General features: G+C 46.9%; 1 protein-coding gene across 1 annotated transcript in view; it reads right to left on the bottom strand.

Moving 5' to 3' along the window:
- eepd1 (endonuclease/exonuclease/phosphatase family domain containing 1) overlaps positions 1–11,627 on the bottom strand; it is a 59,844-nt gene extending 48,217 nt beyond the window's left edge. Inside the window, exons 1-3 of the mRNA XM_080787283.1 lie at positions 11,278–11,627; positions 5,300–5,584; positions 4,265–4,384 (exon numbers count right to left, since the gene is read on the bottom strand). Of these exons, the coding sequence (XP_080643409.1) occupies positions 4,265–4,384; positions 5,300–5,569 (390 nt within the window). The 5' untranslated portion in view covers positions 5,570–5,584; positions 11,278–11,627. The remainder of the gene's footprint in view (positions 1–4,264; positions 4,385–5,299; positions 5,585–11,277) is intronic.
- Between the last annotated feature and the right edge of the window lie 5,881 nt (positions 11,628–17,508).

Raw genomic sequence — 17,508 nt, forward strand, 5'->3', positions numbered from 1 at the left:
CTAAAGCATAACATGATGCACCAAACACCAAAAGGGGTTCCTGCCCAAAGTGGGTTAAACAACATTAACCCATTTAGATCTGAGATCGATTCTACTAAAGTCTTCTAAATCCTGACAGTTTTCTGAAAAAAAACCCATGTTTCTATGTCAGTGGTTCTATGTCAGTGGTTCTATGTCAGTGGTTCTATATGACAGTGGTTCTATGTCAGTGGTTCTATGTCAGTGGTTCTATATGACAGTGGTTCTATGTCAGTGGTTCTATGTGTCAGTGGTTCTATGTCAGTGGTTCTATGTCAGTGGTTCTATGTCAGTGGTTCTATATGACAGTGGTTCTATGTCAGTGGTTCTATGTCAGTGGTTCTATGTCAGTGGTTCTATGTCAGTGGTTCTATATGACAGTGGTTCTATGTCAGTGGTTCTATGTCAGTGGTTCTATATGACAGTGGTTCTATGACAGTGGTTCTATGTCAGTGGTTCTATATGACAGTGGTTCTATGTCAGTGGTTCTATGTCAGTGGTTCTATATGACAGTGGTTCTATGTCAGTGGTTCTATGTCAGTGGTTCTATATGACAGTGGTTCTATGTCAGTGGTTCTATGTCAGTGGTTCTATGTCAGTGGTTCTATATGACAGTGGTTCTATATGACAGTGGTTCTATGTCAGTGGTTCTATGTCAGTGGTTCTATATGACAGTGGTTCTATGTCAGTGGTTCTATGTCAGTGGTTCTATATGTCAGTGGTTCTATGTGTCAGTGGTTCTATGTGTCAGTGGTTCTATGTCAGTGGTTCTATGTCAGTGGTTCTATGACAGTGGTTCTATGACAGTGGTTCTATGTCAGTGGTTCTATGACAGTGGTTCTATGACAGTGGTTCTATGTCAGTGGTGCTCAAACTATTTCATGTCAACGACCCCCAGAATTTATTACGTAATTGAAAAAATTGAAAATCTGAAAATACGTTGTTTCAGGAACCCCCCCCCCCCCCCCCCCCAAGAAGCAAATGTTTAAAATAATATATATTCAAAGATTTGCGCCACATTTTCAGGATTTTTCAAAAAGAAGAAGAAAGAAGTACCGGGTCTTGAGCTGCGCTTCAAAAGTGTCTACAGAGGCTGCCTGTCGAAGGTACAGTGGGAGTTTGTTAAACTACAGAGGCTGCCTGTCGAAGGTACAGTGGGAGTTTGTTAAACTACAGAGGCTGCCTGTCGAAGGTACAGTGGGAGTTTGTTAAACTACAGAGGCTGCCTGTCGAAGGTACAGTGGGAGTTTGTTAAACTATACAGAGGCTGCCTGTCGAAGGTACAGTGGGAGTTTGTTAAACTATACAGAGGCTGCCTGTCGAAGGTACAGTGGGAGTTTGTTAAACTACAGAGGCTGCCTGTCGAAGGTACAGTGGGAGTTTGTTAAACTACAGAGGCTGCCTGTCGAAGGTACAGCGGGAGTTTGTTAAACTACAGAGGCTGCCTGTCGAAGGTACAGTGGGAGTTTGTTAAACTACAGAGGCTGCCTGTCGAAGGTACAGTGGGAGTTTGTTAAACTACAGAGGCTGCCTGTCGACGGTACAGTGGGAGTTTGTTAAACTACAGAGGCTGCCTGTCGAAGGTACAGTGGGAGTTTGTTAAACTACAGAGGCTGCCTGTCGAAGGTACAGTGGGAGTTTGTTAAACTACAGAGGCTGCCTGTCGAAGGTACAGTGGGAGTTTGTTCCACACCGTCGGCCCGTAGAAGCAGAAAGCTGCTTCACTGTGTTTTTTCATTTTTTAGGCACATTTTTTGGGACATATCTAGACAGTCGCAGAGGTAGGAAGGTTTGGGACATATCTAGACAGTCACAGAGGTAGTTTGTATATCTAGACAGTCTTAGAGGTAGGAAGGTTTGGGACAGATCTAGACAGTCACAGAGGTAGGACTCACCCTACTCACCCATCGTAAGGAGGAGGGGCTGTGACTCACCCTGCGTAAGGAGGGGGAGGGGCTGTGCTGTGACTCACCCTGCGTAAGGAGGAGGGGCTGTACTCACCCTGCGTAAGGAGGAGGGGCTGTACTCACCCTGCGTGAGGAGGAGGGGCTGTACTCACCCTGCGTAAGGAGGAGGGGCTGTACTCACCCTGCGTAAGGAGGGGGAGGGGCTGTACTCACCCTGCGTAAGGAGGGGGAGGGGCTGTACTCACCCTGCGTAAGGAGGAGGGGCTGTACTCACCCTGCGTAAGGAGGAGGGGCTGTACTCACCCTGCGTAAGGAGGAGGGGCTGTACTCACCCTGCGTAAGGAGGAGGGGCTGTACTCACCCTGCGTAAGGAGGAGGGGCTGTACTCACCCTGCGTAAGGAGGAGGGGCTGTACTCACCCTGCGTGAGGAGGAGGGGCTGTACTCACCCTGCGTAAGGAGGAGGGGCTGTACTCACCCTGCGTAAGGAGGAGGGGCTGTGACTCACCCTGCGTAAGGAGGAGGGGCTGTACTCACCCTGCGTAAGGAGGAGGGGCTGTGACTCACCCTGCGTAAGGAGGAGGGGCTGTACTCACCCTGCGTAAGGAGGAGGGGCTGTACTCACCCTGCGTGAGGAGGAGGGGCTGTACTCACCCTGCGTGAGGAGGAGGGGCTGTACTCACCCTGCGTAAGGAGGAGGGGCTGTACTCACCCTGCGTAAGGAGGAGGGGCTGTGACTCACCCTGCGTAAGGAGGAGGGGCTGTACTCACCCTGCGTAAGGAGGAGGGGCTGTACTCACCCTGCGTAAGGAGGAGGGGCTGTACTCACCCTGCGTAAGGAGGAGGGGCTGTACTCACCCTTCGTAAGGAGGAGGGGCTGTACTCACCCTGCGTAAGGAGGAGGGGCTGTACTCACCCTGCGTAAGGAGGAGGGGCTGTACTCACCCTGCGTAAGGAGGAGGGGCTGTACTCACCCTGCGTAAGGAGGAGGGGCTGTACTCACCCTGCGTAAGGAGGAGGGGCTGTACTCACCCTTCGTAAGGAGGAGGGGCTGTACTCACCCTGCGTAAGGAGGAGGGGCTGTACTCACCCTGCGTAAGGAGGAGGGGCTGTACTCACCCTGCGTAAGGAGGAGGGGCTGTACTCACCCTGCGTGAGGAGGAGGGGCTGTACTCACCCTGCGTAAGGAGGAGGGGCTGTACTCACCCTGCGTAAGGAGGAGGGGCTGTACTCACCCTGCGTAAGGAGGAGGGGCTGTACTCACCCTGCGTGAGGAGGAGGGGCTGTACTCACCCTGCGTGAGGAGGAGGGGCTGTACTCACCCTGCGTAAGGAGGAGGGGCTGTACTCACCCTGCGTGAGGAGGAGGGGCTGTACTCACCCTGCGTAAGGAGGAGGGGCTGTACTCACCCTGCGTAAGGAGGAGGGGCTGTGACTCACCCTGCGTAAGGAGGAGGGGCTGTACTCACCCTGCGTAAGGAGGAGGGGCTGTGACTCACCCTGCGTAAGGAGGAGGGGCTGTACTCACCCTGCGTAAGGAGGAGGGGCTGTACTCACCCTGCGTGAGGAGGAGGGGCTGTACTCACCCTGCGTGAGGAGGAGGGGCTGTACTCACCCTGCGTAAGGAGGAGGGGCTGTACTCACCCTGCGTAAGGAGGAGGGGCTGTGACTCACCCTGCGTAAGGAGGAGGGGCTGTACTCACCCTGCGTAAGGAGGAGGGGCTGTACTCACCCTGCGTAAGGAGGAGGGGCTGTACTCACCCTGCGTAAGGAGGAGGGGCTGTACTCACCCTTCGTAAGGAGGAGGGGCTGTACTCACCCTGCGTAAGGAGGAGGGGCTGTACTCACCCTGCGTAAGGAGGAGGGGCTGTACTCACCCTGCGTAAGGAGGAGGGGCTGTACTCACCCTGCGTAAGGAGGAGGGGCTGTACTCACCCTGCGTAAGGAGGAGGGGCTGTACTCACCCTTCGTAAGGAGGAGGGGCTGTACTCACCCTGCGTAAGGAGGAGGGGCTGTACTCACCCTGCGTAAGGAGGAGGGGCTGTACTCACCCTGCGTAAGGAGGAGGGGCTGTACTCACCCTGCGTGAGGAGGAGGGGCTGTACTCACCCTGCGTAAGGAGGAGGGGCTGTACTCACCCTGCGTAAGGAGGAGGGGCTGTACTCACCCTGCGTAAGGAGGAGGGGCTGTACTCACCCTGCGTGAGGAGGAGGGGCTGTACTCACCCTGCGTGAGGAGGAGGGGCTGTACTCACCCTGCGTAAGGAGGAGGGGCTGTACTCACCCTGCGTAAGGAGGAGGGGCTGTACTCACCCTGCGTAAGGAGGAGGGGCTGTACTCACCCTGCGTAAGGAGGAGGGGCTGTGTTGTGACGAGCTGGTCCGACTCGACACGCAGATCTCCAGCTTGATTGCCTCCAGCTTGGTGGCTCCCACGCCGCTCACCAGCGCCAGGTCCTCCACCTAGTGGTCGGAGGCGGAACGACAGAAAAGGGGGAAATAAGTTAACATAATAGAGCGTCGCAGTCCCGCCCCCCCCCCCCCCCCCCCCGAGAGAGAGAGACCCGGAGAAGAATTATTCCCGGTTCATTTTACTCATAGACTTTTCAGAAAGTATTTATTTAAAGAAGTTTACGCCACGCGGACACACAGACAACTTGAGTTGTGACATATCATGACGGTAAACACAATGTTTTTGGGCACACTTGTTTTGTAGTTTTTATTCTTTGTAATTATTTGTTTGGTCCAAAATATTGCGTTTGTTGTCATGGTTTCTCACAACTCCAGTTGGCTTCGTACGACGCTTATAAAGGTCTTTAAATAAATACGTTTTTGAAATGTCCATGGGGAATGCATAATTCCCAAATGCAAACGTTTGAAAATGTTGGCCCCGTGGCCAGTGTTGATTTTGTCGACTAAAACGAAGACGAAAATGTTCGACTACCTTTTTTCACTGACAAAAACTACATAGAAACTAAATGAAAACTAAAGTAAAATGTCAGGAAGGGACTAGTGGACAAGAGATCCAGTAAAAGTCATTTTACACTTGGTTGCATGCTGAAAATAGCAGATAGCTTGTAGATCTGCTATTTTCAGCAAGTGAAAAAAAAAAACAGTCATTACGACGGCATCAAGGCCCTCCAGAATACATTTTAGTCGACTAAATCAACCGTAGATTTAGTCGACTGAAATCTCATGACATTTAGTCGACTAAAACGTGACCAAAACTAAATGAAAACTATTCAAGAGACTATACGACCAAAACCCAAAACGTGCTGCCAAAGACAACAACAACAACAACAACAACAACAACAACAACAACACTGCCCCCTGTTGGCCTGTCCTGTCCTGTCCTGTCCTGTCCCGTCCCGTCCTCACCTTCTTGAATCCCCCGATGCAGTCGCGGTACTGGACGATGCTCACGGCCACGGCGCGGTTGACCCCCGGCAGGGTCATCAGCTCCTCCTCGGTGGCCAGGTTGATGTTCAGGCGCTCCTGGTTCACCAGGATGTGGGAGAAGTTGCACGCCGCGCTGAACTTCCTCTGCTTCCTCTTGCCGCGGCGGCGCTGCTGCTGCTGGTGGTGCTGGTGGCAGAAGTCGCTGGGGTCTCGCGGGATGGAGCGGTGGCAGCCCAGGTTGCCCCCCATGGTTGGGAGGGTGAACTGCAGAGAGGGGGGGGGGCGTTAGCCTGGAAACTACACGAGCCTGCCACAGGAAGAAGTGAGGGGCGCACGGTGGCGGCGGTGGCTCAGGGGTAGAGTGCCTGGATGGGAACCGCAAGGTTGCCAGTTCGAACCCTGTGGGCTCCCCCAGAGTTACTGTCGAAGTGTCCTTGAGCAAGACACTGAACCCCTAATTGCTCCCGGTGTGCTAGTTGGTGCCTTGCATGGTTTCCGCTGCCATCGGTGTGTGAATGGGTGAATGTAATGCACAATCTATGTAAAGCGCCTTGGATAAAGGCGCTATATAAATGCACCATTTATTTACCACTTATCAGCATACATCATCTCAGATCCGGCCGATCACAATTTGGGTCCTCACTTTCGTCTTCAATGTTTGTGTTCACACAAACCCTCAAAGCTGGACATAGGAGAGCTATAGCGCCCCTCAAAAACAAGAATGACTCTCAGTCACAACTGCCAGGTGCAACAAGCCCTTTTCATTGGTTAATTTTGTTGGTTGACTCGCTGGAGGCTATAGCCAATCATGAGTAGGTCGCTAGTAAGGCTGCTAGGAAGCTAGCCAATCATGAGTAGGTCGCTAGTAAGGCCGCTAGGAAGCTAGCCAATCATGAGTAGGATCCCCTCGGCAAACACAGAAATCAAATGCTTACTTTACGCAGATGACCTGCTGCTGCTGTCCCCAACCAAGGAAGGACTACAGCAGCAACTTGATCTCCTACACAAATTCTCCCAGACACGGGCCCTGACAGTGAACCTAACCAAGACTAAAATCATGATATTTCAAAAAAGGCCCAGCCGCCAAAACCACAATTTTTTCCTAAATACAATCCCACTAGAACAAACTAAAAAATATACCTACCTTGGCCTAAACATCAGCAGCACAGGGAACTACAACCAAGCTGTAAAGGACCTGAGAGACAAGGCAAGAAGGGCATTCTATGCCATCAAAAGAAACATCAAAATAGACATCCCAAATAAAACCTGGCTTAAAATACTGGACTCGGTGATAGAACCAATTTCCCTCTATGGTTGCGAGATCTGGGGACCATTAGCAAACCATGACCTGGAAAAATGGGATAAACACCAAACCGAGACCCTACACACAGAATTCTGCAAATTCATTCTCGGTACCCAGCGAAAAACACCAAATAATGCATGCAGGGCAGAATTAGGACGATACCCACTCATAATCAAAATTAAAAAGAGAGCACTTAAGTTCTACAACCACCTAAAATAAAGTGACCTAGATGCACTCCATAACAAGGCACTCACACACAGTGAAACTCTAGAGAGATGCCCCCTCAGCCAGCTGGCCCTGGAACTCCGGGCAAAAACACAAACAGAGCCACGAGATAGAAAACCCATTGGACTAAACCAAATTATAAAACGGCAAAGGGAAAACTATCTGACAGATTGGAAAGAAGCAACACAAAAGCAGAGTAAACTAGAATGCTATCTGGCCCTAAACAGAGAATACACAGTGGCAGAATACCTGAGCACCGTGACAGACCCAAAACAAAGACAAATCTTAACTAGGTACAGACTCAGTGAGCACAGTCTCGCGATCGAGAAAGGCCGTCATAGGCAGACCTGTATCCCGAGAGAAGACAGACTATGCACCCACTGCACACTAAACGAAGTGGAAACCGAGCTACACTTCCTAACCATCTGTCCATTGTACCAAGACATCAGAGACACATATATACTTCCCACAGATTACAACCACACACACGGAGATTTTGAAAACATGACCAATGACAAAAAACTCCCATATCTGCTGGGCGAAGTACAACAATGTGCAAAAACACAGCAGCAAGATTTGTGAGTTGCTGTGATAGGAGAAGGATATCAAATGGAACACAACCACCCTAAAGACTAATCATTGTGTATATTCCTGCACTATACCTGCATCGAGTGATCTTGGTACATAGAAGTTGATCTATTGAAGATTCTGACCTTCAAATGTACATAATTTTTGTTTTGATTGTATTGCTGTATTGTTGTATTGTTCTTTCTGCTTTGGCATTAATGTAAACGTATGTTTTCTCATGGACTCATGCCAATAAAGCCCTTTGAATTGAATTGAATTGAGTAGGTCGCTAGTAAGGTTGCTAAGAGGCTAGCCAATCATGAGTAGGTCGCTAGAGGCTAGCCAATCATGAGTAGGTCGCTAGTAAGGTCGCTAGGAGGCAACAGTCATGACTAGGTGGTTTTTAGTGGTCTTTACGGTCGTCAGTAGTGGTGGGGTGCAAATGTAGTCCAGGCGCTTTTCAAGCACCTGTCAAAAAATGTCTAGGCAGATTGGTCTGATTGGTCTGATTACTCAGATTGGTCTGATTGGTCAGATTGGTCAGGCACTTACAGTCCGCTCAGCCCAGAGTTGTGGGTGACCAATCGGAGACCACTATTTAAAGTGAGACTTCTGTTTGTGAAATCTGTTTGTGAAATCTGTTTGTTTTTAGTTCAATGTTTGCTTTAAAAACGCCATTGACAATGAAGGGAAACTTTACGTCATCTTGTCCCTAACACAAACATTAAATGCCATAATATAATGTTTGTTTTACATCACCATTACATCACCTAATCAACATGAGTTAAACTCAGCGCCCCTCGCTTCACAAGGGTGTGATTGTTTTACTTCAATAGCCTACTGCAATATAGAAATACTACTGTTACAACTTACAAGTAAAAAATGACTCGAATACCAAAAGTAAGAGTCGCCTACTCATTACGCAGAAATGTCCCATAATCCCATTTCTCACACACACAAAAGAAAAGGAAAAACATATTTTTTAGTACAGTTGAACGAAGGCAGATCAACACAACTGTTAAGTTACAGTACAGTACAGTGCAGTGCAGTGCAGTACAGTACAGTAGAAGGAAAGCAGATCAACACAACAACTGCAGAGGATAAAACCAGAAAAATAAGTGAGAGTGTTTGTTTAAAAAACACCAATGAAGGGAACGTCATCTTGTCCCTAACACAAACATTAAATGCCATTATAACAATATAATGTTTGTTTTGACACTGTTTGTTTTACATCACCATTACCATTACATCACCTAATCAACATGAGATAACTCAGTGCCCCTCGCTTCACAATTTGTGATTTTTTACTTAAAAGTATCAATAGCCTATACTGCAATATAGAAATACTACTGTTACAACTTACAAGTAAATAATGACTTGAATAAAAATACTCATTACGCAGAAATGTCCCATTTCACACACACAAAAGAAAAGGAAAATTATTTTTTGTAGGCTACAGTTGAAGGAAGGCAGATCAACACAAATGTTAAGTTACAGTACAGTACAGTACAGTACAGTACAGTGCAGTGCAGTGCAGTACAGTACAGTACAATTAAAGCAGATCAACACAACAACTGCAGAGGATAAAACCAGAAAAAGCAGTGAGAGGGATCATGCAGTGTCCTCCATTTTCAACTCATTAAAAAGGTGCTGTGGGCTTGTAGATCTGCTTTTTGTAAATGACAAAATGTAGGGCTGAAGTGCAGGTTTATGTATATTTTGAAATCACAAATCTACAAAGTAACTAAAGCTGCCAAATAAGTGCAGTGGAGGAGCAATTAAAAAGTGCAATGTTTAATTTATAGGCTCAGATGTAGTATATAAAAGCATTAAGCATTCAATATTTGGAAGTAGGCTACTCTAGTCCAGTAAAAGTATTAAAAGTACCTTTCTGTACTATTTGCTGGCATGTTGTTGATTCTGTCTTTTGTCTTGTTTTTGTTTTATGTAGGCTACGTCAATGTGATCTATTATGTCAATAACTGAAAATCAAATAAAAAACATTGAAAGAGAAAAGTACCTCGAAAATGGTACTTAAGTTCGGTACTTACGGAGTAAATGTAACTACTTTAGTTCCCACCGCGGACAGCCCTTTGAATTGAATTGAATTGAATTGAGTAGGTCGCTAGTAAGGTTGCTAAGAGGCTAGCCAATCATGAGTAGGTCGCTAGAGGCTAGCCAATCATGAGTAGGTCGCTAGTAAGGTCGCTAGGAGGCAACAGTCATGACTAGGTGGTTTTTAGTGGTCTTTACGGTCGTCAGTAGTGGTGGGGTGCAAATGTAGTCCAGGCGCTTTTCAAGCACCTGTCAAAAAATGTCTAGGCAGATTGGTCTGATTGGTCTGATTACTCAGATTGGTCTGATTGGTCAGATTGGTCAGGCACTTACAGTCCGCTCAGCCCAGAGTTGTGGGTGACCAATCGGAGACCACTATTTAAAGTGAGACTTCTGTTTGTGATATCTGTTTGTGAAATCTGTTTGTTTTTAGTTCAATGTTTGCTTTAAAAACGCCATTGACAATGAAGGGAAACTTTACGTCATCTTGTCCCTAACACAAACATTAAATGCCATTATAATATAATGTTTGTTTTACATCACCATTACATCACCTAATCAACATGAGTTAAACTCAGCGCCCCTCGCTTCACAAGGGTGTGATTGTTTTACTTCAATAGCCTACTGCAATATAGAAATACTACTGTTACAACTTACAAGTAAAAAATGACTCGAATACCAAAAGTAAGAGTCGCCTACTCATTACGCAGAAATGTCCCATAATCCCATTTCTCACACACACAAAAGAAAAGGAAAAACATATTTTTTAGTACAGTTGAACGAAGGCAGATCAACACAACTGTTAAGTTACAGTACAGTGCAGTGCAGTGCAGTGCAGTACAGTACAGTAGAAGGAAAGCAGATCAACACAACAACTGCAGAGGATAAAACCAGAAAAAGAAGTGAGAGTGTTTGTTTAAAAAACACCAATGAAGGGAAGGTCATCTTGTCCCTAACACAAACATTAAATGCCATTAGAACAATATAATGTTTGTTTTGACACTGTTTGTTTTACATCACCATTACCATTACATCACCTAATCAACATGAGATAACTCAGTGCCCCTCACTTCACAAGGGTGTGATTTTTTACTTAAAAGTATCAATAGCCTACTGCAATATAGAAATACTAGCTACAACTTACAAGTAAATAATGACTTGAATAAAAATACCAAAAGTAAGAGTAGCCTACTCATTACGCAGAAAATGTCCCATTTCACACACACAAAAGAAAAGGAAAAAAATGATTTTTTTTGTAGGCTACAGTTGAAGGAAGGCAGATCAACACAAATGTTAAGTTACAGTACAGTACAGTGCAGTGCAGTTAAAGCAGATCAACACAACAACTGCAGAGGATAAAACCAGAAAAAGCAGTGTCCTCCATTTTCAACTCATTAAAAAGGTGCTGTGGGCTTGTAGATCTGCTATTTTTAAATGACAAAATGTAGGGCTGAAGTGCAGGTTTATGTATATTTTGAAATCACAAATCTACAAAGTAACTAAAGCTGCCAAATAAGTGCAGTGGAGGAGCAATTAAAAAGTGCAATGTTTAATTTATAGGCTCAGATGTAGTATATAAAAGCATTAAGCATTCAATATTTGGAAGTAGGCTACTCTAGTCCAGTAAAAGTATTAAAAGTACCTTTCTGTACTATTTGCTGGCATGTTGTTGATTCTGTCTTTTGTTTTGTTTTTGTTTTATGTAGGCCTACGTCAATGTGATCTATTATGTCAATAACTGAAAATCAAATAAAAAACATTGAAAGAGAAAAGTACCTCGAAAATGGTACTTAAATTCGGTACTTACGGAGTAAATGTAACTACTTTAGTTCCCACCGCGGACAGCTCAGCTGTTTGTTTGGCTCTGCTATACTTCCAAAAGATCCGGGAGTCCCGTCCCGGTTCCGGAGTCCTCTGGAGGATGTGACCCGAAGACAGAGAGAGACACACCGGGGAGCAGGAGCACTGATCACCGCCTGGCTGGCTGGTGGTGGTGGTGGTCCCACACACCGGGGAGTCCTGCGATGATTAATCCGAAAACAGGGAGAGACACGCCGGGGAGAAGGAGCACTGATCACCGCCTGGTGGTGGAGCTTTCCAACCGTGTCGGCATGCACGACACACCGCTCTGCCTCTCTCTGCCTCTCTCTCTCTCTCTCTCTCTCTCTCTCTCTCTAATAAATATATATACTTGCAGGTTATTAGTGAAAGCTGTTTATATTCCTAGTATTCCAGCCTCTTCGGTCACAGTGCATGTTCTACAGACTACAACAGACAGACAGACGGTGCTGCGGCATGTCGACTCGTCCTGCCCTCTGTGTGTGTGTGTGTGTGTGCGTAAGTGTATGTGTGTGTGTGTGTGTGTGTGTGTGTGTGTGAGTGTGTGTGTGTGTGTGTTGAAATGTAGGCTAAATGACATCCAGGGACTTTGTGCTTCTATATTTGCCGGTGTTTCCTCCAACACTGCACTCCGACCGTGCAGCCAGCCAGCGTGTGCGTGCGTGCGTGCGTGCGTGCCCCGTCACAGCACAGCGGGGGGGGCGGGGCGGGGGCGGGGGGGGGCGTGGCTTCCTAAACATGACAGGCTGGCCACATGATGATGATTATGATGACGACCGCTGCATGTCTGTCAAACATGATCTGTGCTGCGTGTGTGCGTGTGTGTGTGTGTGTGTGTGTGTGTGTGTGTGTGTGTGTGTGTGTGTGGTCACAAAGTAAAGCTCTTTAACGGGGTCAGATGTCTCTCTGTCTCTCTCTCTCTCTCTCTCTCTCTCTCTCTCTCTCTCTCTTCGTCTCTCTCTCTCTCTCTCTCTCTCTCTCTCTTCGTCTCTCTCTCTCTCTCTCTCTCTCTCTCTCTCTCTCTCTCTCTCTCTCTCTCTCTCTCTCTCTTCGTCTCTCTCTTTCTCTCTCTCTTCGTCTCTCTCTCTCGTTGCATGTGAACAATATTATGTTGACTTGAGATAGTTGATGCAAATGTGGCTGCATGTAATGTATGTATGTATGTATGTAGTATGTATGTATGTAATGCAACACAAATGTGCTTCCTGCCATAATATGGTATCTCTGCTCTGCTTTAGTTTGTGTCCATGCAGCTATTGCAATTCGTCAAATCTGCATCCCTTCCCTCAATAGGGAAGTCCTGCTCCTGTCGCAACTTGATGTTGCATGCTGAAAATAGCAGATCTACAAGCTTACAATGTTGAGTAAAAGTACAATATATGCTGTGAGCTTGTGAGGCAAGTGGACTAAAATACATTTTAGTCCACTAAATCAACTGTAGTCGACTAAAACCTGTGTTGATCCAGACCCTCTCCAACAGACCTGGAGGAGACCTGTGGTTGATCCAGACCTGGAGGAGACCTGTGGTCGGTCCAGACCTGGAGGAGACCTGTGGTTGATCCAGACCTGGAGGAGACCTGTGGTTGGTCCAGACCTGGAGGAGACCTGTGGTTGATCCAGACCTGGAGGAGACCTGTGGTTGATCCAGACCCTGGAGGAGACCTGTGGTTGATCCAGACCTGGAGGAGACCTGTGGTTGGTCCAGACCTGGAGGAGACCTGTGGTTGATCCAGACCTGGAGGAGACCTGTGGTTGGTCCAGACCTGGAGGAGACCTGTGGTTGATCCAGACCCTGGATGAGAACCTGTGGTTGGTCCAGACCTGGAGGAGACCTGTGGTTGATCCAGACCCTGGATGAGAACCTGTGGTTGATCCAGACCTGGAGGAGACCTGTGGTTGATCCAGACCCTGGATGAGAACCTGTGGTTGGTCCAGACCTGGAGGAGACCTGTGGTTGATCCAGACCCTGGATGAGAACCTGTGGTTGATCCAGACCTGGAGGAGACCTGTGGTCGATCCAACGAGCAAAAAACGCCTGCATGCGTTCCTCGCTTCACGTTTGCATGAAGGCCCTTAAAACTAAATGAATAATAATCATTCCAAAGACTATATTATGACTTAAAAACTAAAATAGAAGTTTGCTGCCAAAAACAACACTGCCCACCTGACCTGTCTGCTGCCCAAACACCTCCGTCCTCCTGACCCCAGCTGCCCTGCAGACTGGGAGCGTACAGTGGGTTGGTGGAGGAGACGTTCTGACCCCAGCTACCCTGCAGACTGGGAGCATACACAGTGGGGTTGGTGGAGGAGACGTTCTGACCCCAGCTGCCCTGTAGACTGGGAGCGTATACAGTGGGTTGGTGGAGGAGACGTTCTGACCCCAGCTGCCCTGCAGACTGGGAGCGTATACAGTGGGTTGGTGGAGGAGACGTTCTGACCCCAGCTGCCCTGCAGACTGGGAGCGTATACAGTGGGTTGGTGGAGGAGACGTTCTGACCCCAGCTGCCCTGCAGACTGGGAGCGTATACAGTGGGGTTGGTGGAGGAGACGTTCTGACCCCAGCTGCCCTGCAGACTGGGAGCGTATACAGTGGGGTTGGTGGAGGAGAGCCAAGGAGAGATGCTGGAGTAATAATTCATATCTATACGTTCTCTCTACATCAATGTTCTGACAGTCAGTCTAATCTCTGACCTCAGTTCACCCTCACTTCACTGGCAAGTCACACGTGGACAGTATAATAAAGTCAGTGAAGTGAGGGGCGCTATATATATATCTATGTGTGTTGAAATGTAGGCTAAATGACATCCAGGGACTTTGTGCTTCTATATTTGCCGGTGTGCTTCTATACGCTATCAACTTGTAGGTCTGCTATTTTTTGAAAAAATCGTGAACATGTGCCTCAAATATTTTGAATATTTGAATATATATTATTACAGAGTGAACATTTTAACTCAAATCTTTGCTTCTGGCGAGGGGATGGGGGGGGGGGGGGGGGGGCAGATCATATCACATATCATTTCTGGGGTCCTTGACATATGAAATATTGAGCGCCACTGATACAGTCAGAAAAGGTTTTTCAGAAAACTGTCATGATTTAGATTCTAAATCTTCATGACAGTTTTTCTGAAAAACCTTAACCTTAACCTTAACCCATTTAGCAGGCCTGACGTCGAAATTAAGACTTTTTTTTTTAATTTCGACGTCAGGCCTAAATGGGTTACCGTTAATAACCTTTATGGGGAGAAATATAATACGGCCGGGGAAGAAAGAAGCTGAAGGCTGAACAGTGCATTGTTTTTATCCCATATAATTATATTAGTTTGTAATACGCTTTTATTTACCCAAGAAGAGTTTCTAAATATAAAACAAGTTCATTCAGTTCACAAAGGAAGCCTTTCTTTCTGTGTCCACTGTCCACACACACGCACGCACGCACGCACACACACACGCACATGCACATGCACATGCACACGCACACGCACACTCACACGCACACACACACACACACACACACACACACACACAGAGAGAGAGCAGAGCAGAGCGTCATCATACAGAGGTTATCGGTGGGTTTGGGGTTACGGTCAGTCAGTCAGTCAGTGAGGAGGTGGTGGCTGGACTTGGACCCTGACCTGTCCAGCCCTGCATGGAGCTTTATGCAACCGGCCAACCACACAGAGGCCATTGTCCAGGAGGAGGAGGAGCCATATACAAATCTATCTACAAAAAATCTACAAGCTCTACAAAAAATCTACAAAAAATCTACAAGCTCTACAAAAAATCTACAAAAAATCTACAAGCTCTACAAAAAATCTACAAAAAATCTACAAAATCTGAGAAATGATCAGAAATGAGAAATGATCAGAAATGAGAAATAATCAGACATGATCAGAAATGATCAGAATGAGAAATGATCAAAAATCATCAGAAATGAGAAATGATCAGAAATGAGAAATGATCACAGAAATGATCAGAAATGAGAAATGATCAGAAATGAGAAATGATCAGAAGTACTTGCGCGAGAAAAACTTGCAAGAAAAACTTGCAAGAAAAACTTACGAAAAACTTGCGAAAAACTTGCGAAAAACTTGCGCAAGAAAAACTCGCGCTCCCGAGAAAGCGCGAGAAAAACTTGCGCGATAAAAACTTGCGCTTCCTCGATACTATCCTATTCCTCGGAACTTCCTCGGAACTCCTTGAACCCCCAGCCTCCACCCACTCCCTCCGCTCCGGTACATCTAACACTCTCAAACAACCAAGAACCAAACTCCGCACCATGGGGGGACCGGGCCTTCTGCTCAGCTGCCCCTCGGCTGTGGAACGCCCTCCCCGACCACCTGAGAGCACCACAGTCTGTGGACGTTTTTAAAAAGGGACTAAAGACTTTCCTTTTTAGTAAGGCATTTGCCCAGTCGGACTCTTAAGCTGCCCTGTTTTTAACTGTTTTAGTCTTATTTTTATTTTACTTTTTTATCTGTAGCACTTTCAGATCTGTTTCAAATATAAAGTGCGTTATAAATAAAATGTATTATTATTATTATTATTACTAGCAACAAAGACAACACATATCTTCTCCTATGGGGGTCCGTCACCGTCCGTGCATGCATGTAATCATGCTCTGAATATTATGCACATTCATGTGCCCACCTTAAATATTAAAATATGTTCTGAAAAGGTTGAGAAGTGAGAAGGCCCACCGGCATTCTGGAAGAGCTGTCATCTACTGCCCTCTGCTGGTGCAACCGCTCCACTGCACACACTGACTGGCTGGGGCCACTGTGACTTCAGTCAGCACATGTGATCAATTCATAATCTGACAAATCAGCTCAGTCAATGAAAGTGACGATGATTACATTTATCCAATCAGGAAAGGAAATTATTACAACTAAAAGCTGAGTTAAATTCACACACACACACACACACACACACACACACACACACACACACACACACACACACACACACACACACACACACACACACACACACACACACACACAGTGTTCTAAATCTTCTAAACGTCATTAACATAATATATTATATGTCATAATATATTATTTATTTTGCAAAAATGGTGAAGTGTCCCTTTAAGCTGTGCTGGTTGACTTAATTAACCTCTGCTCATGGCTCGTCCGTCCGTCCGTCCGCCTGCCAGTCGAGGACAGAAACCTTTGGTCCAACATGTCACTGCTTGTACTCGTCATTCAACACCATGGTGTCCAGTTCCTCTCTGTAACCAAAGCTTGATGTGTGTGTGTGTGTGTGTGTGTGTCCTGCATGGTTTGTTTACTGTTGAGTGAGAAAACACTGCTGCACATTAAGGTAATTACGGTATCTGTGGACCCCCCCAAAATAATCTGGGGACCCCTGAAATACAAAATTATCACACACACGATCACACACACACACGCAGCCACGCACGCACACACAGCGAGGGAATGTCGTATTTATTGGGGGATGAATTGCATCCGTCCATCTTCAACCACTTATCAGTAGTCGGGTCGCGGGGGCAACAGCTCCACCAGAGAGCTCCAGACTTCCCTCTCCAGAGCAACATTAGTGACTTCCTCCTGGGGGATTCCGAGACGTTCCAAGGCCAGTGGAGTCGATGTGTTTCCTCCATCTGGTCCTTGGTCTGCCCCGGGGTCTCCTCCCAGTGGAGATATAATCCATCTGGTCCTTGGTCTGCCCCCCGGGGTCTCCTCCCAGTGGAGATATAATCCATCTGGTCCTTGGTCTGCCCCGGGGTCTCCTCCCAGTGGAGATATAATCCATCTGGTCCTTGGTCTGCCCCGGGGTCTCCTCCCAGTGGAGATATAATCCATCTGGTCCTTGGTCTGCCCCCCGGGGTCTCCTCCCAGTGGAGATATAATCCATCTGGTCCTTGGTCTGCCCCCCGGGGTCTCCTCCCAGTGGAGATATAATCCATCTGGTCCTTGTTCTGCCCCCCGGGGTCTCCTCCCAGTGGAGATATAATCAATCTGGTCCTTGGTCTGCCCCGGGGTCTCCTCCCAGTGGAGATATAATATATGATGTAATGATCAGACTGTACTCTTATGATGTAATGATCAGACTGTACTCTATGATGGTACTTAGATTTTTATTCAACTTGAGGCGCCGTGATGCATGAACACAGGACAAAAAAATACAAATAAAATATTAAATATTCCAGCATCATGTTACTGGACCCCCTGGGACC

Source organism: Protomyctophum bolini (genome assembly GCF_963924005.1).
Source record: "Protomyctophum bolini genome assembly, chromosome: 17".
NCBI classification, from domain to species: domain Eukaryota; kingdom Metazoa; phylum Chordata; class Actinopteri; order Myctophiformes; family Myctophidae; genus Protomyctophum; species Protomyctophum bolini.